Source organism: Podarcis raffonei, chromosome 2 (genome assembly GCF_027172205.1).
Source record: "Podarcis raffonei isolate rPodRaf1 chromosome 2, rPodRaf1.pri, whole genome shotgun sequence".
NCBI classification, from domain to species: domain Eukaryota; kingdom Metazoa; phylum Chordata; class Lepidosauria; order Squamata; family Lacertidae; genus Podarcis; species Podarcis raffonei.
In genome coordinates this window covers 45,717,069-45,742,194 of record NC_070603.1, presented here as the reverse complement: position 1 = coordinate 45,742,194, position 25,126 = coordinate 45,717,069, and the positions used below count along the sequence as shown (strand labels likewise).

At 39.7% G+C, this 25,126-nt stretch overlaps 1 protein-coding gene across 5 annotated transcripts in view; it reads left to right on the top strand.

Moving 5' to 3' along the window:
* Nucleotides 1-25,126, top strand: part of GABRB2 (gamma-aminobutyric acid type A receptor subunit beta2) — a 108,824-nt gene that overhangs the window by 30,058 nt on the left and 53,640 nt on the right. For all 5 annotated transcript variants that reach the window (XM_053376459.1, XM_053376457.1, XM_053376463.1 and 2 more), the window contains exons 5-6: nucleotides 7,316-7,536; nucleotides 22,340-22,422. In XM_053376459.1, coding sequence (XP_053232434.1) covers nucleotides 7,316-7,536; nucleotides 22,340-22,422 — 304 coding nt within the window. The remainder of the gene's footprint in view (nucleotides 1-7,315; nucleotides 7,537-22,339; nucleotides 22,423-25,126) is intronic.

The following is a 25,126-nucleotide window of genomic DNA, read 5'->3' as shown; positions in this document are numbered from 1 at the left end:
CCTTGACTGTAAACAAACTTGATCAACATTTTCCCTCTCTAATGTTCCCTTGCTTTTCTCTTCCCTCCCATCTTCTTTGCATATATATATATATATATATATATATATATATATATACCCTGAGCCAAATAAAATACAGTGGTGCTGCAGTATGTCTTAGGTCAGGGCAACGACCCATTTGAGGATGTTGATCCACCAGATGAATACCAATACTGTACAGAAAAATATAGAAAATCATTATTCACCGTCAACAATTCAAAAGCATGTTATTTGTTTCAACGAAACATCAGGAAGAACTTTCTGATGGTAAGAGCTTTTTTGACAGTGGAGAGGACTCCCTTGGAAGATGGTGGACTCTACTTCATTTTAAGATGAGCTTTGGGTGGCCATTTCTCTTGCATGCATTAGTTGAGATTCCTGCATTGCAGGGGTTTGGACAAGATGACCCCCAGGTCCTTTCCAACTCTACAGTTCTATGCATAGCTGTCAACCTTCCCTTTTTTTGCGGGAAATTCCCATATTCCGGCACCGTTTCCTGCTGCTTCCCACTGCTATCCCGGATTGTTAGATATCCCATAGACTGTCCCCGGGACAGGTAAGGCTGCTGATCCCTTATTTTCGAGGCTGCTGGTCCCTTATTTTCAAATCTGAAAGTTGACAGCTATGGTTCTATGATTCTATGAAAACTTGGCTATATGCCACAGTTGTTGTTGCTGTTGCTGCTGCTGTTTGTTTTAGCAAATATATCACATTTCCTTGGACTGCAGAAAAAAGTAGATCTGGGTTACATTGCAGTGAACTCAGATTTGCCATATAGCATTTCCCTGTTTTGCAACAGCACTGCATTGCTGACTTGTTTTAGGCCAGCAATCCCCCATTAACTTTTATTGGATTTGACTTAAGTAGTAACTAGAGAAGTAGCCCTCAGCACACAGCTTTTTTGTTATTAAGGCTGAAGCTTCTGAGGAACATCCTAGCTTCAAAATAACATCCCTCGCCCACCCCACCCTCCGCTCTCTCTCTCTTCAGCTCTGCAGTTGTGATTTGTTTGCTTCCCACTGGTTGTGAGACAGTTGTGTTTATTAGCTGGACAATCAGAAGAGATGTCTTGTTATATTGTAACCCAAATCCTTAGAAAATGGATATATATTTATACAAATAAAAATGCTTGGTATTTGCTATTATACATTTGTCATAGCATACCCTTTTGCAAGCAACCCGGAAGGAAATTAGCAGCCATAACTGCCTTTATGAAGCTGCTCCAACCATTTATGACAGCAGTGGTCTATGTTTACTTACTTATTTGTGTGTTCCTCCTCCAAAGCTTGAAGTAGCTTATAATGTGAATGAAAACTATATTAAAAAATACAAAATCAGTGAAACGTATTGAAAACAATGCAATAGAAATAAAATAAAATAAACTCTTATTTAAAGAAACACTTAAGAATGTATGTTTGAAATGCTGAACTGATGTCTAAAATCAATAATCAAGGTGGATATACTGTTGGTGGGTGAAAATAAAAACTCCACTTAGTTCAAAATGCATCAGCCAGATTGCTGACCATGACCAATAATTTGTAACATATTCCACCAGTTTTAAAGCAACTGCACTGGAACCTGGTCTGCTTCTGAGCAAAAATTAAAACGTTCTTCTTAATTTTTATTCCTTTAGATGGTTTGGGACCAGGATACCTAAGGGACCACCTTTTTCTGAATGAGCCTTCCCACATAGTATAATATTATCAGAGGGTCTTCTTCCTCTTTCATTGTAGATGAGGAGGGTGGAGACCCTAGATCGGATATTTGTGTTGTGGAACGTACTCCTGAGGGGCCTTTACCTGGTACGGAGTTAAATATTCTTTCAGCACCGAGTGAATACCTTTTCATTTCCCCATACTTAGTAGATTTTGAATAGGATCCTCTCTCTTGATCTTTACAAGCATGACTGTTCATTTTGTGGGATGAGACTATATCAAAAAGATAATATTAAAAGAAATTGGTATGAGCTTTATGGAGCGAAATAAATTTTTTTGAGAAAAGGCATGTGGGCACCAAATGGAACTCACTTAGTAGTTCTTACTTCCAATTTACAGCTTTTCTTCTTTTTCTTTTCATAAATACTAGCATGCTTGTTTGCAGTGTTCAGAGCCCCACCTTTTGCAACAGGATGTCTTTAGCAGAAGGAGGTGCAGGCGTGTGAGAGAGAATGCATGTGCCTCCTTATGGAATTGTCTCTTGATTGATGTTGATGTTTAGCAGCACATAATGATGAAGATGAATTTGTTCTTATTATAAGCTTTAACTCCAGAAGAGCACATTCTGTACTCGTTTCAACAACCTACATTTAGTTTGGCATTGTTACTTTTCTTTTGCATTTGTATTATACATATTCTAAACAACCAGGTTTTACAGTCAAACTAAATCATAAATCACTGGCTATAAAAATAGAAGTGGAAGTACTCTTCTGTTGTCATTATTTACTGCTTGTTACCGACGCAGAATCTATATATTTTCACCTTTATTGATACCTTCTATTGTACAATTAGGAGTTTAAGCATATGTATCTTTTCATAATTAAGTCCCACTGAGTGTACCTGGATTGGAGCCTAAGTGCCTATCTGCCCTATGGGTCTTAATCTTTATAAATTATTTTTTAAAAAAATCATGAAGAAAGGCTTCCACAAAGCCCATTGCACCGTTTGGTCTCCCAGCATTGAGTGGCCTGCAATTATTGGGTCCATGAGACTGGTAGGGAAATGGACTAGCCAGGGAGGAAGATAAATTTGGAGAGTAACATGGAAGGCCCAAGCCAGGTGTTTTTGGACTGAAAGCAGTATATAAATAAATTGTGCTAATTAACAAAAATTAAAAAATTAAAAGGGAGGGGAGAGACTCTGCCTACCAAGCTGCAAAAACCCCCACTAAAAATAAACATAAATATAAAATGTAAATGTAAAAAATCAGGATGGGGGATATAAGAGATATGAGGGACATGTTAGTCTTCACTGCTGCAAACTCATGAACAAATATCTCAACCCTGTACTGAGTAAAGGTCTTTATAGACACATGCACAACACCCTGGAAAGATACAACTTATCCTTTCAATGTGGCTCAGCTTCCATAGAAAAATATGCTAAAAATCCTAAGCAAAAGCACAAACCTTACCTGTGTTCATGCAGAAATATGTTGTACAGATTTTTTTGTAGGATTAGTTCCAAGTAAATGTGTTCAAGATTGCAGTTTACAGCTTTGAGAGGGCTTGGTAAAGAACAGCTATGACCAAAGGAATTTATGGAAGTGCCTTGTTTTCCTTTATGTAGACTCCTCTATATATTTCCTTTTTATTTTCAAAAAGTGTTTGAGCTCACTAAAGTAACTGAACAGCTCCGTGATGTGTCTATTGAAATGTTACCCAAAATGATCTTGGCACAATATTATAACTGATATATAATAATTAGGTCAGCTTGCCTTCTTTGCTTGGCAAAGACACATCTGAGAGTAACTCAGCAATCTATCATTCTTTTTAAATATTGGCCTGTGCCAAGTTTCCTGAGGAGTCTGCAAAGTCACTTATGCAACGCTCTCACATCGCAGAGCAGACCTTCTCTGGTGTACAGTTTAGATGTTCATTTATCTGCGTTAAGTACACTTGTGGCTTGTTACTGCCAAATTGGTTTTTATGCATTGTTGGGCCATCGCTTCAACTGCCAGACATTTTAAATTGCTGCTTTATTCCTTAGCCAGTGCCTCATTTGCACCAGAGCTTGCCAAACATGTTAAATAATAAAGAGAGTGTCTCTGCACATGTTTAGAATGCTTTCGTGTGCTGATGAATAACTATAGGCTGTTACCCTTTATCTATAATTACAAGACAAGGCATTTGTGAGAGGAAATAGCAGTTCTGAGGTGAACTGCTGCCAACATTTCCCCAGACTGTGCTGTTCTGATTTGCTGAAACTGGGTGAAAGAACTCTCAGCTGAGTAACTCATTTTTTTTCATTGTTAGGAGGAATGATGAGTGTCTCCAAGGATATATAAGATGTTGGGGAGACGTTTCCCCATCAGTATTCTATCTAATGGTTAATTAAATTAAATTAATGCTGTATCTCTGTTGTGCTCTGTTTAGAAACTGAAGTGTTAAGCTGTATACAAATTATTGCAATAAATAAAATAAAATGTGGTTAAGAATACTAATCCTGTTAAGAGTGAGTGGGTGGCAGCAGTCATTATTTTCCTTCTCTTTCAGTGATCTGTTGCCATAATCAGCCTTTTGTCTAGGTTGACTATAAATCTGTCGACTTCATATTTCAGTTTATTTCATATAAAATTTAGGGGTACCAGCAAGTTGAAATTGTTTCTTGCATGCCAAAACTTGCAGTAGGCTAATTCAGCACTGTGCAGCACATAGCTTACTGAGCATTCCTGTTTGAATTGATGGCATTTCTGGTGCAAACACGAATTTAATAAGAGTAAGTGATAAATATCTTCATTGTTTAAACTGAACAGTGTCTGCGATTAAAATTTCTTTAAAAACAACAACTCATTTTATGCTGTTAAATGTTATATAACATGGAACTTGCTATTTAAAATATGTGCCCAAATCTACACAAAATGCTAGATACATGTTAGTATGCCAAGAGAATCCAGCCTCCCCCCCGCCATTAGAGAGTTCGAGTTTCTTACTCTGCATTTAGCTACAAAGGCTTTTGCTTTTGCTTTCTCTGCTAAAGGTACAAGGTTTGTAAACAATCTATGGGGTGTGTTTGTGTCTAGGATTCTCAATGTGGTGTTTCCATTCTTGATACTTTCTATTCTTTTTCTCTGGAGTGCTACCTTCTGCAGACCTCATCCACAGATAGTTTGAGCATTATTCTTAATAACTGAAGACATTTGTATAGCAACACGGTAGGCAACAGTACTTCAGAATCATGCTTTGCATATTTTAAAACATGGTATGCTAATTAAGAAGCAGCTGGAATTGTTTTTGCAGTCCTGAAGGAGAAGGGATGTAAGGACACGAGAAACCAGCAGGAGGACACTTCAATCTCCCAGGACATTCTATATAAGATCTCAAAGTAGCTGTCATATTACAAAAAGAATTTCAGAAATAAACTAGAAAGAGAAGTTGCTGAATTACAACTTATTACCAAACTTAAAACCATGGAGAAACCTGGTCTGAATAGAGACATTGGATTCTTATCTCGTTATACATGATAAAGCTATTTTTGGCCATCTCACACCTTGCTTTTTCCCATAAGACCAATTGCAGTCGTTAACAGTCGTCAACAGGTTTACCACACCTATCAGCCAATCACCCATTCCTACCACCCTTCTGAGAAATACCCCTCCACACCCTCTCACTATATATAAAGGTCTGGTGACTTCTGTTTCAGTGTATTTGAAGAAGTGTGCATGCACACAAAAGCTCATACCAAGAACAAACTTAGTTGGTCTCTAAGGTGCTGCTAGACAATTTTTAAATTTTTAAAATATATTTCTTAAATGGAAGAAATCGCTACAGAAGTTGTCTCATCAATGGCAGAAAATCGTCCATTTATTATCTAAAGGGAAAATTTGTAAGATCAGTGGACAGTGTTTGTGCATTTTGGACTTTCTAGTGAAGGATTGATCAACTATTTATCTGCAATCTAAAGAAAAATTACAGTAATTTATGATAAAGAGATGAGAATGATTGCTAAGTCAAATAGTGGTGTGTGTGTTTTTTAAAAAATATACCCATATATACTCACAGAGAGAGACTGAGATGCAGTGTTGATTTATTGAAATTTACTCAACTGAAACTGCATATGCCTTTGAGTTGAGCACAAGGAAATGAATGGGGATACGCCTGAGTGTTCTGTTCTGGGCTAAAGGGAAGCTGAAGAGTGTATGTGGCAAATTCATTCCTAAGGGAGATCTCAGTACACATGCATAAGTCATCTCCTTCCAACTTCCTTTTTTACCTCTGCCAGTGTCAAAATGAAACTCTGGTGAAAAATTTGTTAATGGTCCCTGATAATAGAATATAAAAAGTGTGTTTGTTCACTCTGCAAACATTGCACTTTGGGTATTAAATTTCTGAGGGGCAGCTGAATGCTTTGGTGCTTGGATTGTTTATAAATATTTGCAGTAAATTACTGCATGCAGTCATAGGTTGAAATTATGTCCTGCATATGTGTTGCAAAGAGCTGCAAAGAATAGCATCTGGCCTTAGATATGCTGTACTGGAGTATTTAAATATATTCAGTTACAAGTTTGGGAATAACCATGAAACCTGAAGCTAAACTGTTCCTGCCCCCACAAACAGGATAATTGGATTGCCTTAGTGGTATGTGTCTGAATGAATAAAATTATTTCAACTTCAATTAAAAGGGGGGAACAGGAAAGGAAAGTTACCGTATCTGTACCAGGTATTGTACAATATGTCTTTGTGAGTATTTTGACAAGCAGTTCTTGTACACTGCCAAGAAGTACCTTGTTTCAGCAGAACACTAATATTTTTATTGTTAATAATAATAATAATTGTTAATTATTATTGTTAATTAATTATTGTTAATAATAATAATAACAACAACAACTGCTCTTCATTCAAAGATCACAGATTAGTAGTTCCTTCAGGCTGACAGTGCAGTTCTATACTGTCTATATGAGACCTAGATGAACGTGACAATTTGCCTAGGTTTTGGTTTTTGTCTGACCAACTGAATCTTAAGTAGTTGTGTTAGTGAATACATGGTAAATCACAAACCTGTTATTTTATAATTTATTCAAAATTATTAAATAGTCTTTCTTGGACACAATACTTTGTCTTACTGCTGGATAGATGCTTTCATGAAACAATGCCTCATTTTATCACTGTTATTTCAGTTGCTTACGTAAATAAAGGAATTTTATCACTGACATCTGGGAAAAGAGAACTGAAAGTACATTTCCAAAGCTAACATTTTCACCTTTTAATCAAGTAATGCAGATCATACGAAATAAAGTATCTTTTAATGAGCAAAGGATACTTATTGGATGGTCACTTGACTATTATGATTTCAAGATTTTTGCCTGTAATGTGAGAAGTTAGAATAATTAAGAGAAGACTTTATCATGCTACTCACTGGTGAGTCCTATAACTCAAAACATTTGTGCACCTCTTATTTTACGATTTAGCAGGCAGATGTAGTTCAGACATGGATGTTTTAGGTTTCGGCCGTATGTTGGTGGTTTTGCAGGAAGAACCCCTGATTTGCTTTGCATATCTCAGGTAACACAAGAAATGGTAAAACCGTTTTCAACCTATTTTCCCCTCTCTCTTCTATCATTTCAGGACTATACCTTGACAATGTACTTTCAGCAAGCATGGAGGGATAAGAGGCTTTCGTATAATGTAATACCTTTAAATCTTACACTGGACAATAGAGTAGCAGATCAGCTTTGGGTTCCTGATACCTACTTCCTGAATGATAAGAAGTCATTTGTGCATGGTGTCACTGTGAAGAACAGAATGATTCGATTACATCCTGATGGGACAGTTCTCTATGGTCTCAGGTCAGCATCTAATACTTAAAATGCCATAATTTAATATCTAAAGCTAAGATTTATTTTTTCCTTTATTTTCCAGCATTCCATAGTTTCAGTTCCAGGTGATTTTGGACTTGCCCACCCATCTTAAGTACTTTAAGATACTTTAAGAGATACTGAGTTTTATACAAACACATGCAACAAAGAAAGAAGAGAGGGGAGGTTTCTGGAATGCAACTTTGGTAGAGTTGATATGTGATCGAACAGTCCAGTGTTGTGCATGTTTACTTGAAAGTTAGTTTCACTGAATTCAATCAGACTTAGCCGTGTAGCTTTTAATAAGGAAACACTCAACTGTGAAAAGTGGATCATATACTGTTTGTGTATGCCTTTGTGAAAAAGTCAGCTACTTTAAGCACAGACAATACAGCAGAGTTTTTTCCCCAGAAAACATTTTTCTATATGTGCTTGATTACATGTGTGTATGAAAGATATGTGCTTAACCTTTGAAAAAATGCTCTGCTTACCTTCTTGACTTTAGCTGCACTGCTGCAGCATATTTCTGAAATACTAGTTTTCCTGCACTAGTATATTGTAAACATTTAAAAGGTAAGAATTCATTTTAACATCTACATTGTACATGAGACACCACCTGATCATCTTTTGATTGTTGACCTTGTCGTGTTGCAAGTGAGTTTTCCAAACAGCTTATATCCACATCAAAATTAAGTATATTTGTAGCAACTGAGCTTCCATCAGTGTAAAGATGATGAAGTTGGAAGGGCATCATAATTACAGCTGTGGTAGAATATTTCAGAGCTGTCAAGTGTTGTTTTTAAAGTCTAAGGGCCCATCTATACTTTGCTTCTCCTGTACCTAGAGGTGAGGCAGTCTCCTCTCCTCCCTTTCTCTCCATACACCCCTCCCCCTGCCATTTTTTATTAGAGTTCCAAAAGGTTGAACTGCATAATTCCAGTTATTATTGCCTAGATTCCCCCCTCATTTTCCAAATGACCCCGTCAAAAAATAAATAAATCAGTTCATACCTCTGTCCTCATTTTATCACATCTCTGCATAATCACAAAACTGGTCCTCTAAAATATAAAAGGACCCAGTGTCTAGAGAGAAGGGAGAGGGAAGAGGAAGTACCAATGACTCAGAAGCCCATGGTGCCCTTAAGGACTCCTCTTAAAAACATGGGAGGAGGAGCTAAAAGGAGTCCTGACAGCCTAGAATACCCTTAACCACCCCTCTTAGGAACAGTCCCTCTGAGTCCTGGCAAGCACAGATGGTGGTGGAGCAAGACAGATACACTCAGAAAAATCAGGCTAAGCACTACCCAAGAGTGGACAAAGAAACACAGGTTTTCTGGAGATGGTTCCTGGTAGGGAAATTAAAAGTGAACAAGAATGGACCCACTAAACAACAGAAGTCAGGATCAGCCCTATGATCTCAGTTTTTGCTTTTCTATTGCAAAACAAGTTACAAGTGGGGAATAGAGATTTGTAGAGAAGACGTGGCAAGAAGTAGAATGCTTAACCCTCCCCTCACCTGCTATTTTCTATTTCAGAACCCTGACTGGGAACAACGTGGCATTGAGGGGTCATACAAAAGATGGGAAACAGCTCAGCATTTCCACCCAGATGCTGCTTGTTCCCTAAAAATCCTTTACTGCAGAGAAACAACAGCCTGGATTCCCAGACTGTTGTTTGCTGCAGAATGCTTCGTTCTGTCATAAAATGCACTAATTTTAAACTCTCAAACTTTACTGCCTAAATACAAAAACTTGTCCCCTTGGAGAAAAGAAAGAAAGATGCTCACTTCTGTGTGATGTGAACTGTTTCAGAAGAGCAAGCTTATTCTTGCTTCCATGGTGTTATGGCATGTTTTAAATGATGATTCAACATTTGACACCCATGAAGTTCTAGTGGGTTTTTGGAAACTGAGCTTCTGTGGGCATTCTATGGTTTGTCTTATAGAGTTTGAAGAAGAAGAAAACCAGGAATCTGTTTTCTAATCCACCTTTTTAAAGGCAGCAGGAGGCAAATATGTGTGATCAAGGAGGAGGGATGACTAACTTTATGCAAGAACATTAGAGAACTGAATGCTACTTTATGTGACGATTAGTGTCTCCTGAAACTTAACTTTAAAACCAGATTGCATTCTGGTAGGATTCCATGTTTGGGAGAAAATCATAACACTTAGGCTCCAATTGCAAACACAGTTGCTTGAGAATTAGGGTACTTCCATATGGGGCCTTAATAATGCAAATGTGTTGTTGGCCACGGGATTTTCTCTCTTTTTTAAAACTTAGTTTATTTATTTCTTATAAAGTGTAAGTGTGGGGGTGGAATACGGGCTGGCATTTTTGTACCAACAATGTTGTGTGGATACCGCAAAAAAAGAAAAAGAAAAAAGTCATGCATGAGGAGCACCCATCCCACTAGAAACACCTGTCTTGTAGCATTCCAAGTACCATTAAACGCAGCAGGTCTGCCAGCTAAGAAAGCAAGCTTAGAATTCTGCTCTTAGTATTTATACTGGGAGGAATTCAACTTACTGCTATAGCAATTATTCTGTAAAGCAGAAGCTTTTCAGCTTACTGGGTACAACAATCCCACTTCTCTCCCCCCCCCCGCCACCGCCCCCCCTTGTGCTGTTATGGGGCTTCTCACAACACCCACAAGTCAATTGCAATGGGGACAAGGGCGGAACCCATTTGTGCTAGCAGAAGTCCTTGTGTAAACTTCTGCTGCCAAAGTCCTTCTATTTGAAAAGCTCAAAGACCACATTATATATTTATGATTATGCCAAGCATGGAATGGGAAGATCAGCTTGCGTTTGTAATCATTTGCCCAGCTATACCAGCTCTGTCTACAAAGAGACAAAACCTGGAGAAGTCTTCTTGCAGATTTCTCCTTGGCAGGGAGTCTAACTGAAGCTTAGAGGCAGTCTGAAGACTCCCAACATGGATGAAAGTCACAAAAGGCTTTGCTTTGAGGCTAACCAATCGAAGCCCCTTTGCAAGATAGTCTTGTTGTTCTAATGTTAGTTACAAAAGGCCACCGGGAGGAAACGGGTGGGATGGGTAGTTAGCCATATAGCTACAGTATCAATTTTCTGTATTTGTATTTCTTCTTTAATTTTCCTGAGAAAGTTGAAATGGCTTCCTTTCCCCAGTATTTTGCAACATGCCCATACAAGTATAGCATAATATATTGGAATGTTGGGACACCAGTTTCTTTGACTTTGCTGGAATGTGCCATCTGTATGAACAGATGGGAAATATGCTACAGGGCCAGAGGGAGATGTCAAAAAATCAAACCAGAAGGAAAAGAATTACATCCACTTTATAAAAAAAAAGCATTAAAACAGAATAGATGCTAGATGCTAGAATTGCCTGATTGTGGCACTGGCCACTAGAAACTGTTGTTTGCAAAACAATTTATGTTCTCAGGGCTTGTAATGGGCATAGCCTTCTAGCACTCAGGTTGTGGCCTTCCTATACCTTGAAAGAATAAGGTTGCAATCCTGAACATACTGTGTTGAGTCCCATCGAACTCAGTCAGTCTAACTTCTGAGTAGACATGTGGGATTACACTGCAAATATATGAACACTCATTCTTCTCCTATGAGCTATGGAAAATCTGATTTAGCATTTCTGCACAGCAGGGGGAAGAAGAGAGGGTGCACTGGAGTAGATTGAGGGAGGCTTTTGATCCGGTTGCCCCAATGGACCCCTGGATGAGGGGGTTCAAGTACACTACCCCTTGGGTTTGAGTACTTGTTCTCCCTCCTACTGAGACCAAAGGAAGAGAAAATGAAAAAAACAACAACCCCAAAATACCAAGCACTTTGTGTTCCTGTGCTATGAGAGATGTAGAAATGCTTCTCTTCACTTTCACCATGCCATGCAAAATTTTGTACACATCTATCTTGTTGCCTTTGACTCGCCTATTCTCTGAATTAAAAAGCCCCAAGTTATGTAGCCTTTCTTCAAAGGGCAGTTTCTTCTTCCCCTCGATCATTTTCTGAACCTTTTCCAACTCAGCAATATCCTTTTTGAGGTGGGGCAACCAAAACCATACACACTAGTCCAAATGTGGTTGCATCGCAGATTTGTATGATGGCATTGTGACATTGGCAGTTTTGCTTTCAATTCCTTTCCTAATGATCCCTAGAACAGAATTTGCCTTTTATTCGTACTCTCAGCTTCCTGCTGTTTAACTAGTTCCTGCTCCACAAGATAACCTCTCCTTTTATTCCATGACTGCTAAGCTTACTTAGGAGTCTTTGGCGAGGTATTTTGTGGACAGCTTTGTGAAATGCTTAAGTATATTATCTCCATGCATTAGGGTGGCTAAAGAAAGGCAGCTGTAGGGAAAAGCGCTGGTACGGAAGGGCAGGCGATGAAGAGCCTTAGTGGGCAGCTTGTGCAAAAGCATCAGCAGGTGGAAGGGCAGTGAAGGTGTTGCCCGCTGGAGGGCTTAGAGCAGTGGTGTAGCGTGGGGGGTGCCAGGGGTGCCGGCCGCACCGGGCGCAACATCTGGGGGGCGCGAGTCCAGAGGGAAGGGACAAGTTCCTTCCTCCGCCGGGCTCCCCTCGGCCCAGCCACAGGTGGCGGCTGCTTCTGCCGACTGGGAGGGAGGAGAGCTCCGAGGGGCCTCGCCGCGCCCTGCGCTCCCCAAAACCCTCCGAGAGGAAGCCGGCGGGCGGGCGAGGGTCTCCCGGCGGAAGGGGGTGCCGCTGGCTCCGGCTCTCAGCGCAAGTCTCAGCCGCGGGGGGGGGGGAGCCGGCGAGGACAGAGCGCGTCTGGAAGCCCCCGGACCCGGCCGGGAAGAGGAGAGGCGCTCGCCAAGCCTGGATCTGGAGCGCCTCGGAGCGCGGGCTCCACCTACAGCCCAAGGAGAGGAGGGGGTGGGGAGGCACCCAAGGGGAGGGGGCTTCGGCTGCCTTGGCCCGCGGGGGCTCCGCAAATAATAAATTTAATAAATTCCTGCTGAGCCTTTGGGGGGGTCCTTGGCTCCTTCGCTCGCCCCCAGCCCCAGTGGCGTAGCGTGGGGGGGTCAGGGGGGCCGGCCGCAACATCTGGGGGGGGGCGCGCTCGCACTCGAGTGCTAAAATCCACGGGTTAGGGGGCGCAAATTACTTGCCTTGCCCCAGGTGCTGACAACCCACGCTACGCCACTGGCTTAGAGTCAGTGTACACTCACAAGCACCATTGAAAATAGTTTAAAGTTAGTATTTTTAAACTAGGGTGTGTGTGTGTGTGAGAGAGAGAGAGAGAGAGAGAGAGGTGTGGTTGTACGGGTATAGGGCAGTATATTAATTCAATAAATAATAATAATAATGTTATAGTAGTTATATGAACCCTGCCTGTGTGCATAAGAGACAGGATTGGGAAGGGTAAATGCATTGCCTTGCTGTTTTGCATCTCTAAAATAGGTCAGTGTTTTCTAGATTCTTAATTCCTTGAATGTTTCTTTTTAAAATTCTACTCCTCCTTTGTAATTATTTTTTTTAAAGGTAAGCTTACATACAAAACTTAAGACAATGATAAATATTAACGTCTAATGTAAAACACAAATCCATAAAAGCTATAAAAACAGCAGTAGCCCTAAAATAATAAATATGATGTAGGGCAGGGGCTGCAGGTTTATTGACCCTTAAAAGCCTGAGTGTGGCTTACTTACTTGAATTATCTGCTCGGCATGTAAGTGGCTTTTGTTTGTATTCTGGATTGTGTCATGATCTTTAGTACTATATGCGCTTAGTGGCAGAAGACTTGTGGCTCAAAGACTTAAATAAACAGCATTTTCTGTGGGCTCTGCCCCCCCAGGTGTATGCAGGGACTATACCTGTCACTGTCCTCTGTAGCATGACTTGGCAGCTCTCATGCTCCTGTCTTTGGGTTTATTTTATTTTATTTTGGACAGTTATTTCATTTTGCTGTGCTGTCTCACTTTGGGATTTGTTGACAGTAAAACTGTGAGCAGAAGGCTTCTCGGCATTCTGCACTTTATTTGCGACTGAGGGACTGGAGGACAATGTGACTGAATTTTTCCATGGGGAAGAGAAATTCTCCAACAGTTTTTCACAGTTGGGAATCATCATGAGCAGCGGCGGTAGCACAGCTTTATTATTCTTCCCCAAGTTTTTCTTTTCTTTTGCTGCTTCTGCAGTAGCTGTGGTGTTGGCAGCTGGCCTCTGTTTTGTATTCTCCACAGTTTCCCAGACCTAGGGATGACCTTAACGTTGCACACAGGCAATTGTTCTGTCAGGGCAAGCATTTTGGCTAGCCAGACAAAATGATCCCCTCCCCCTGCCTCCCCGCTGTTTGTCTGGGAGTTTTCCTGAACTCCCCTCCCCCAAGCCAATTTGGAAACAGGGAGAAGGAAGCTCCAGTCTGCAAGCAGGAGCCTTTGTGCAGGGCTTCTAGTGATGAATCTCATCCTGCCCAAAGTGACATACCTCCCAAGCACCCCAGGAAAAAAAGGTCATTTCCCCCCCCCACACACACACAGTGGCCATTTTGGGTGCTGTCATCTCTCATGCTGTGCTCTTGCACCAAATAAGTGCTTTTATCAGAGCCGTGCAAGGTCTCCCCCCCCCCAACCCCAACCCCCCACTTTTGGGGGTGAGAGCAAGGGGTATGGGTCACATGACTCACCTGGGAGTATGTCCCAGAAGACACATGTTCCCGGTTTGGGGCTTGAAAACGTTGGACAGAATGTAGTGTTATTCTGAGGCAATGTAGTGGTTGGGGAAACTCAGCCAGATGGGTGGGGTATAAATAATAAATTATTATTATTATTATTATTATTATTATTATTATTATTATTATTTAGAAGGAAATGGTGGCTGCCACAGAAAATAATGGGCTGGCTCAGGGAAACTTTTGCACATGGCCTTTTTCTTAGGGGAAGGGGGAAGGGGGAGGGGGAGGGAATCTTTTGGAAAATTCGAGCTTGATTGAAAAAGTTGGATGAGGAATGAAATTCTATAAACATGGCCACCTGGTAGGATTAGCTAGTCAAACAGTTAAGAGGGTAGAAGGGAAGGTTGGATGGAAAGTTAAGGCTGCTAAAAGAGAGGGATGCATACTGTGGATAGAGTGGGGTACGATGAAACTTCTTGGTTAAGAGGGAAATAATTGTATATATGTTTCTAATTTTAGAGAGGCATTCATATTTCTTTAGTTAAGTAGCAAGGTGGGGGAACTGGCCAGGTTTCAAAAGAGTGGAGCGTTTGGTTTCCTTTTGGGTTTTATTGTTAGAATTTCAATGAGCTGTGCACTCAGCTGAAAAGCTATAAATGTTCCTATTCAGTTATATGGTGTGTGGATTTCTTGGAAGCAGATTGTTCTGCAATTTCAAAATGGGATAGCATTAAAATATAAATAATTGAACTACAAAATTACACTTAATGATGTGTATGGAAAAATAGGAATACTTCTATGTTGAGGCTTTTGTAGCCTTACTTATTTTTTAAATAAAATAATAATAAAGTGGGAATGAGATTAACTACATACACATAACCATTTTTTAAAAACAAGAGCTAAAGCCTCCATTCACTCCAGGTTGGGAAGCCACATTAGCACAGCTTAGAAAGTCCTTACGTCATGTAGCCAGTGCCACAGAACATTCTCTCACAAAGTCAATTCAGAAAATAGAGGATTTAGTCAGCGCTGTAGGCTTCTGTTGATAAGCTCTATCCTTTAAAAATGATCTTTTTCTTGGAGTCTTTCATTGCATCATTATCTCCCCAGTGTCTCAATATACTATCCCCATGTATATTCCAAGCAGCCATTTCTGTATTTGGATCTTGGAGTTAGTTTTATCAATGCATAAGCAGTCACTCAGTCAGTCAGTCAGTCAGTCAAGTTTATTGCTTATAGCCAAAGGTTGCTGCAATGTATACAGTGTCATTCAATAAAATATATACTAGTTTGATACAAAAACTTAAAACATTTACATTGTCAAAACATGACCTAATCTGCACAAAGCTATAGAAACTCCTTAATATATAAATTGAAACATCAGACAATAAAATTTATAAGCTAAAATCACCGCAGGGCCACTAATATATTAAAAGTAATATTAAATAATACAAGAGAGAATCATGTACAAAGTTTAGTGAGAAAGATGCAGCTTGGTGTAGATGGGGTCAAATAAATTCATCTTCTTTACAGTTGAAAGCTATCTCGGTTATATAATTTTTTCTAATTTTCCTGGCGGCAGTTGCAAAAAGTGCTACACGCCAGGTCACATGCTTATCTATGTCTGCGAGGAGATAAAGAATCATGTCAGAATGATTCTGGCCAGGGGACCTTGTCATTATAGGTGTCAAAAACCATTCTCTTGCTTCATTGTATAAGGGGCAATGTAAGATATAATGCGTAAGGTCTCTAATTCAGGGCATCCCCTAATACAAACACATTCATTTACTGGTATGCCTCTATGTCTCCCATCTCTATAAGCAGAGTTTATTGGATTTAATCGTAACTCTGTAACAGCTTTCCGGAGTTGTACAAAAGTCAGTTCATTGAAGTAAAACGTATGTTCATGGGCCTCTCTAAGTTTAAAATATAATGGGGCACATGTGGATAGGTACATGGAGTTAAATCGTTTTTAGTAGCCACTGCCCTTGTGGCCCATTTAAAAATATTATTCTGAGAATGTAGGAAAAGTTCTTTGAGCCCGGATCCCTGAGAGGTCATATTTGCCCATCAGTTGGGCAGAATGATGTACCCAGTTTTTAAGGAGTAATCCATTCGCGAGCTCAATCAGGCATTTTTTTGGTAACCTAGTGTTGTCCATCTGCTGAACTCTGAACCAGTAGCAGAGGATTCTTTCATCTATTTGGCTCTCTATGCTCAACATACAAGTTTCCAGCCTAACCATGGCGGATTGCGCATCTTTGGGTAGGCCAATGCATAAGTAAGAAAACGAAAAATAGAAACTTTAGCTTGCCACTTTAAACTTGCATTTATTGATGTTTGCTGTACAGTGGTACCTCGGGTTACATACGCTTCAGGTTACAGACTCTGCTATCCCAGAAATAGTACCTCGGGTTAAGAACTTTGCTTCAGGATGAGAACAGAAATCTTGCTCTGGCGGCGCGGCGACAGCAGGAGGCCCCATTAGCTAAAGTGGTGCTTCAGGTTAAGAACAGTTTCAGGTTAAGAACGGACCTCCGGAACGAATTAAGTACTTAACCCGAGGTACCACCGTACTGTGGTTTTTAAGAAAGTACTCCTATAAAATACAGTTTACAAAACTGTATTTTATAGGAGTGCTTTCTTAAAAACCACAGTACAGCAAACATCAATAAATGTACAAAGGTCACTCAAGAACCATGCAATTCCACATCTTCCAGTGGCAGCATTTTGGAGCAATCTCTAAAGGGCACAGAGGACACTGCTTTCCTGTAGCAATTCAAGTTGTATGTTTTAGTGAGACATTAGGATTTCTTTGGGTAAGAGGCAAGTATTTGGGTAAGCAGGACACTTTTTCAGCAGAACTCACTGGAACTCAGTTCCAGCACCTCTCAGATGGACACCATTGCCATTATAAGAGGCATTCATTGTGAGGTCCAGCACCTCTTTTTCTAGAAAAAATAGCACTGTGGGTTAGAATTTATTTGGGTAAGAGCTGAGGTTGGCACTATCTGTTTTGCCAGTCTGTGTTCATGTCCCTTTCTGTCCAAGCAGAATTACGAGTTTTCCAGCTCTCCAAGACTCAGATTTGGCAACCTAGAATCTCTGTTACCATTCTCAACCCTTCAGGCATTATTTCTCACATAGTATGCCCCTCTTCTTGATTTGATGCAGGTGTCCCTGGATTAGCTATATTGTTTTGAATTTGAAACTGTATTCAGGATGCTGCAGTTTTCCACCTCTGTCATCCTTTTCTCTCCAACCTATCTAAAATAAAGAAATCCAGTTGGCTTTGTATTATTCCTAATGTGGCCCATTTTATGGCCTCTCCTTAAGATGGTCTGTCCCAGAATGAATTGCACATTCCTGCCAACATGTATAAGTCATTGTAGTTTTTTTTATATAAATATATATTTTTTTCCTAAATAGTGTTCAAATCCCTACTCCCCAACACTTTCCTCGGCAATTATTTCTACTATGAACAAATGTGATAGAAAGATTACACGTACAGCCACAAAATATGCAGGAAATTGAAATGTTAGGAATGTCCCCACGTTTAAGATGCCATTATTTTTTTTCGACCATCTTTCTTACTCTGCCTTAAAAAAAATAAGGGTTTCCACCCCACAAAATTGCATTAGTTATGTTAAATGTTCTGTTTGCAATTTTTGTATATTTATTTGCTAACGGAGTGAGAGATTTCATCTGTCTCATCTGTTCACTTCTTGCCTGTTTCACCTCATTTAATTTCCTCTAAGCTTCATCTGTTCATCTGATTTTCAATACAATCTAAATCTGTCATCTACAAGATTGCTGGGACAATGTGCAGGGTCCTAGCGGTAAGGAAGATAGAAAGAACTATGGAATGGATAGTGGACAGAGGAGGCACTTTCCAATTCAAGTGAAAGCATTAGAAGTTTTTTTATGGACTTCAGTACTGAATTGAGCAGTGGGGGGAAATTAAAGTAAAATTAGAATGTTATTAAATTAATGGTGGCGATGCTTTAAGGAGGGTAATGTATACTAAGTGATTTCCACATCAAGGTGCTATCCTTATCAAAACAGACTTTAAAAAATATTAAAGGGAGATGTAGTGGCAGCTGTTTAATGAGATCTCGAACCAATAAAATGCATTTTATACAGGGTTTTTTTCCTGTTGAATTTCTGTGCAGCTTTTACTTTAAGTCTACTTCATCACTTCAATCTGCAGAACTTGCACTTCTACAAATGTTGTTCAGTGTCCATTCTGTGCTTCCCTATAGCGTGGCAACACCTGTATTTTGGAACTTCCTGAAGGCATCACATTATTTTAGGTTTCTGAAAAGATCTTTTGGCAGGCCTATTCAGACATGTTTTATTGTGTTTCATTGTTTTGTTAGATTTCTAAACAGTTTTAAAATGTTTGTGTGTGTGTGTGCTTTTATTACAGATATGTTTGTTGCCCTAGGCTCCTTTGGGAAGGAGGGCAGGATATAAATTTGATACATAGGTAGGTAGGTAGGTAGGTAGGTAGGTAGGTAGGTAACTAATAGCAGATGAGCTGGCCCAAACAGTTAGTCCTGATTTCACATAGCTCTTTGTGTAGGAAAAGAAGAAGCATGCACATCACTCAGATTTATTCAGCCATTTCTTTAAACATATGAGCGGTCTCCTAGTCTAGCTACATTTTTCTGGTTTTGACATAGGGCCATCAACTCCTACACCAGACACATCTAATGGCCCCATAACTATAGCTGTATTTGTTATTAAAATCACTCAAGTGATAGACTGTATTCTTAACTCAATTATGTGTCTGTTTCTCAGCTTTCCTCTGTGTTATGGCCAAATGCTCTGCTTTGTACTGTGGCATTCTGTGAGTTATAGAATCATAGAATCACAGCAATCGTCCTACATAGACTACAAATTGTTATTCTGCAGCTGTCTAGCTTAGAAGACCTTTTGTTTCAATGACTGGAGTCACAGTGAAATATGCCAGTCACCTGAGTGCTTATTGTGAGGTTAAAGAGTTTAAGCTTAAACCTGATAATGAAGTGACCACTTAGATACCGGTTTGTGCTGTATTTATGTAGCAGGACAGACTACAGATGGCATACAATTTTTGCATTAGCCAAAAGTTCTTTTGGTTTCAATTTCATTTTTATTTTATTTTTAAGGGGGGGAAAGAGGGCAGTGAAAGTTTGGAAGCAATAATAATAATAATAATAATAATAATAATAATAATAGTGTTTATTATTTATACCCCGTCCATCTGGCTGGGTTTCCCCAGCCACTCTGGGTGGCTCACAGCACATATAAAACATTAAAAACTTTCCGATACAGGCCTGCCTAGTTTTTTATTTTAAAAAATTAAGTAACTTATTTAATAAATTCTATGAACAAATTGTACTGAGAAGCACCATTTGCTGGCAGGGTGCTTAAAATAGCAGTAATCTAATTTGATGGATGAGTAAAACGATCCCATCTAACATTTATTTCCTTGAGATTAAAGTCGATAATAGTTGTATGTAGGCCAATACAATCTAGCAGAAAGAGATAGTAAAAGTGGATGTGAGCATTAAAAATGCAGAAGGCTGATGAAACAAGGCACAAGGTGAAGAAGAAGTTTGCATACACACCATATATTTAGAGTACATGGCTTCCCCAAAGAATCCTGTGAACGTAGTTTGTTGAGGGTGCTGGGAATCGTAGCAGTGTGAGGGGTGAACTACAGTTCCTACAGTTCTTAAGAGGTAGACACAGGCAGCTACAAGCAATGCCCTATAGTTTAAGCTGAGATAAACAGACTAGCTCAAATTCAACCAGTGAACATCATGCCTGAGTAAAGATTTGAACTTGGGTCTCCCCAGTTTGATTCTATACATAGAGTGCAATGATGCTGTATTACACCACATCAGTGCTGGCCCAAGACATTTTGGCACCTGAGGCAGACTCCAAAATGGCGCCCCTCCTCCCTGCCAGGGAAGAAGGGATCAGGGAAGATACACATCAGGAACAAGGCAAAGGGAAAGAAAGATTGACATTGGGGTCTGTTGCCCCAAGTGGGCTCTGCTGCCTGAGATGGCCCCTCACTGTGGCTCATAGGCCCTGCTCTACTTGGGCGTTCATTAGAGCAGGCAAGGACAGTATATTGGATTTCTGGTATCACATGATTCTCATGGTCAATAAGATTCTGGTCATTGCTGTTAACATCTGAGCTTGCAGACTGTAATTCCTTTCTCTAACCATGAACCAAGAGATATGGTGTGAAACATCATATCAACATCCCTTTTTTGCTTTATTTCATCCATGGGCACAAGCTCTTTCATTCACCTGGATTGAAAAAGTCCAGAAGCAAAACAAAGCAAAGCAGAAGAATAGCAGATTGTGGCAGTATTTTTTTCCACCCCACAACCTAGACCAAGTACTTTCAAGTCCCAAATCTGTTGAAAAGTTCACATGTTGGGGAGCGGGGATTATGTCACTATAATTCAAGGTTTCTTAAAATGCCCCACTTCATCTTAATGCCCAAGTAGAAGGGAAGCTTTGAATTTATTTTATTTTTTCCACAAGGGACCTGGAAACAGAATTATCCTGAATTTCACAACAGGCAGCAAATTAAAAGAAAAGAAGAAAATACTGTTGCTAAAAGCCATAACCATTTTTCTTCAAAGCTGATCTCTCCGTGCAGGAGAGAAATTAATCACAAGGCAGTTTTGTCCTCAGATTTCCATATATTATAACTGGGTCTGCTGCCAGCCTTTCCAACTGTCACAAAGCAGGCATGCTTCCAAGAAGCAGAAGTGAACACTGGGCAGAGCTACAAGTGCACAGCTTTTGTAACTATTTCAGACACGAGAGTCACCAGAGCTTAGTCATTGCACATGGGAGACTTCTGATAAGGGTTTTAATAAAAGTATAAAATCAGGTGCAGAAAATAATTTTATACTGAAGACTGCTAATGAGGAACTCAAATCTGTCCTCTGATTGCATACCTGTTTTCTGCTGGGTGTGGTGGGTAGGAAACTCAGAACTTTAAATACTTACCTTACTCTACATATTTTGTGGACAAGTTTTCTCAGAATGTTTGCCATAAGTTTATATACTCTTTTGTGTGGAAGTGGGGATGCCAGCACCCTATTAGGTGTGAATAAGGAAGTGCTGTGTTTGTGAAGAAAAATACAATTATTAGAATTTTCTATTAAAATTCAAAACCTCAGACCAAAGCTGTAGTCTTTAAGGAAAGGAAAAGAAAAGAAAAAAATATGGTAGAGCTATGGCTTCTGTGAGAGATAAAAGGCCAAAAAAGGGTAATTTCTCCATAGATTTGGTTGGCTGTGGCATTTCAGCGCCGAAGGGCTACACAACTCCATGATGGGTTTCACAGAAGAGTTACTCACTCTCACTACTCCTTTCCCTTTCCCTGGCAGAACTAGCAAGAAATATTAGTCACGGACAGTTCTGCATCTTTCCAGCAGACTGCAGGATACACGAGACATCATGCTCTTCTGAGATGGTGCTGTACAAAAAGCTCTGTCTCAATGTACTCCCTCATTCTTTGTCCCAGTATGTGAGAGGAACTGGTTCCAGAAAACTTGCTTGTTGGGTTTTTAATTCATCTGAGATTCATAAGCCTAAAGAGTGATTCACACAACCACAAGTTGTGTGACCATTTTTTGGGATGGTGGCCAGTTGTGGTGATGTTCTATAATTATCTGCACTTAGCAGGGACTATTTTTCATCCAAACTTCCTCCCCAGACCATACCTCTCACTTACCATACTGCATTCCCTCCCCAAGTGCTTTTGCCAGGCTAGAATGTGTCATTTAACTGTGATGATGCCTTTTGTTTATATGGATTGAGGATAGAAGGATGTGTGTGTGCATGTAGAAACCTATTTCTTTTTCATAGCTATTGTACAAAGGTAAGGTAAGTGCTCCTCCCACTTTTTGCCTATGGCCCACCCACCACTGGCTTATGACCACTGGAAGTGAAATCCTGACTAAAAAAGACTAATGCCTCATAAAGCAATATAAATGGCATTCAGCTTGTTCTAAAATCAGGCAAAAATATTGATTGTTTTCTTTCAAATATGGATTGTTTTCTTGACTTTTCTTGGACCTTGAGAATCTGCCTGTATATCAAGCAGATTGAACAAAATCCACAAAAATAGCTTTTGTATGTGCTTTTTCCTAGAATTACAACAACAGCTGCATGTATGATGGATCTACGAAGATACCCCCTGGATGAACAAAACTGCACACTGGAGATAGAGAGCTGTAAGTACATTATTATTATTTTTATTTTTTGTAAATTCTACTTACTCAAACTGATTCAGACGTTTAATGTTTCCCCCTGCACCCACATGCTACTAACCTAGTTGTCTGTGTGTCGGATGACATTTAGATCCTTGTAAACACACAAAACAAATTTAGCTCTCCAGATGGATTAGTAATTTGTGGCACAAGGATTAGAGGAACTTATTTTGTGTGTTTGATGGACAATTTTCAGCTTTTAAAGTCTCACTCAAATGTCTTTTGGAGTTCATGCGAGGAGCATGAGGATTACTATCAATTCCTTATCCTTTTCTGCTGCTGAACAGGATTGCTATTTGTTTCAGGTTTTTTAAATGAAGGGTTTAGATTGGTCATTGAAGTAGATGGTGCATGCACCACTGTAATTAGGCTTCCCAGTGCAAACGTGATTGCTTTATCGTGTGTATTTACTTTAATTATTATTTCCTGCCTCTTTGTACTGATTCATATTTGATCCCCCCCCCCGGGTTTATATTGCAAATTCTGCATTTTCTGCACAATAACTTTAAACATTAATGATAAATTTATAAGTAAGCATTGTGTGCAGCAAGTTAGTTGACATATTCAGTTGATTGGGTGTGTTTGTTGAAGCACTTATGCAGGAGGATAAGGTGCTGGAGAGGAACTGGGATGGATTCCATTTCAGTTTGCATTTAAATGTAATCTTACGTAATTTGCACTTTTCGAAACAATAAGCGAAGTGAAACACGGCCACCCTTCAAAATTCACACTTCGCCAAATTTTGTAGTGCAATTCTTCAGCCATGCAGTGCCTATAAAATGGCATAGAAACACATATATTAATGAAAATCACAAGCACAAATGTTTGTATAAGGCAAAATTGCATACAGTACAGAAATGTGTATATTAGGAGAAAGTAGCATATAATGCTGATGAATTTTTCTAATATATATATATATCACCTATTGATTGGAAAAATGAGAAACTGCGAGATTCTGAAATTGACAGATTCAAGCATCCCTAGTGCTGTGTGATCTTAATTGTAGGTGGGTGGGTGTTGTTTAGGCCTTAATACATAGCTGACAGTTTATGCCCATCCACTTCAATTCCAACCCTTCTGCATTCTAAGCACTCCTTCGTGGTTTGTTCATGAGCTGTGGTGTCATGGTTCCATGTGGCACTGAATTGATGAGTCCCTCCACTATTATTATTTTTAATTGGCTAAATGATGCTGAATCCTGCCATGAAACCAAACTTTGATGTTTTACCTACCCAATGCATTTTTCAGTATTTTACTTGTAATATTTAAGGATAATTAATAATTGCTGCCTTTGCTTATTGACTATACATGTATGATTAATTATGTGTGTGTGATATATATGGTGCTGTTTGCTAACAATGGTGCATTGTTAGCAAACAAAGAAAAACCAAACCATTGAATTATATTAGTGGAAACTGTGGCCCAGATTCATATAACCTGGTGAACTACCAGAAGCCAACCCAAGGGCTCCCACTAATGCAATGGGACTTCCCTCCTCTCTCCTCTCGCTGTGTGTCTCCTCCCCCAATCCACTTTGGAGGATCAGAAGATTCCCCCAGACCAGTGTGCAGGGAGGAGAAGAGGGTGCTTGTTCCATCTGGTAAGCAGAAACGCAGGAGCTGATAGAACGATCAAAATAGCATGATGTTGAATTCCTCCCTGTGACCTGGATTTCTCAATATTCTGCGGTTGTTTCCAGTTCAGCAATAATGACCCAGAATTAGTAACAGCAACATGAAATACTATGGGAAGGCAAATTTTCCTTACACTTATATCTGTCTGAGAAAGTACTAGCACAATTTATAAGACATATTGCCAGCTTTGTGCTTTTTTATATAGTATCAGCAGGATGGAATGCCTTACATTTCATTTAGTTTGGTGCTAAGTATATGTGTGTAAAGGGAGTGCAATATTTTCTGTGTTGGTGAATTAGGTCATAAGGCAGCCCTAAAAATGTTTCTGCAAAGATATATGAAAAACAACTGAAACAGCACTTTCAGGTACAAAAATGGCACTACAATACAGAAGAAAGAAATTAAGTAAATTATACAATTAGTTAGAGAGAAAGTATATATGGATATAGTTTATTCCGGGGTTACACCTGGGAAGAAGTGTGTGGGCAGGTATATGGATGAATGGATTGGTTGGGTAAGTGTAGAACAAGCCATTTATTTTAAATAAAAATTAGTGCCAGTTGCTTATAACAATATAGGCATACTAGAACAAGGTAATCTGAAGGTGGGATCAGAATTCACAGCATAGGAAAATGTTTAAATTAAGGAAAAGCAAGAGTGCTTATGCACATTTGTCCTTGCTTTCAGATCCTTCAGATTGTTGGCTTAGATATACAGTAGAAATGAAATGTGCACATCATGGTAAGCCAGGGTTGCTGGCTTATCATCATTTATTCTGCATGAGTAGCATGTCTCTATTACATCCAAACTCAGAGCATGGCTTACTGCTTCCTAACAAGCCAGGATCTTTAGCCAGCCTCTTATTGATTCATGCATCCTAATGTTAAAATGTAAAGGTAAAGGGACCCCTGACCGTTAGGTCCAGTCGCAAACGACTCTGGGGTTGCGGCGCTCATCTCGCTTTACTGGCTGAGGGAGCCGGCGTACAGCTTCCGGGTCATGTGGCCAGCATGACTAAGCAGCTTCTGGCGAAC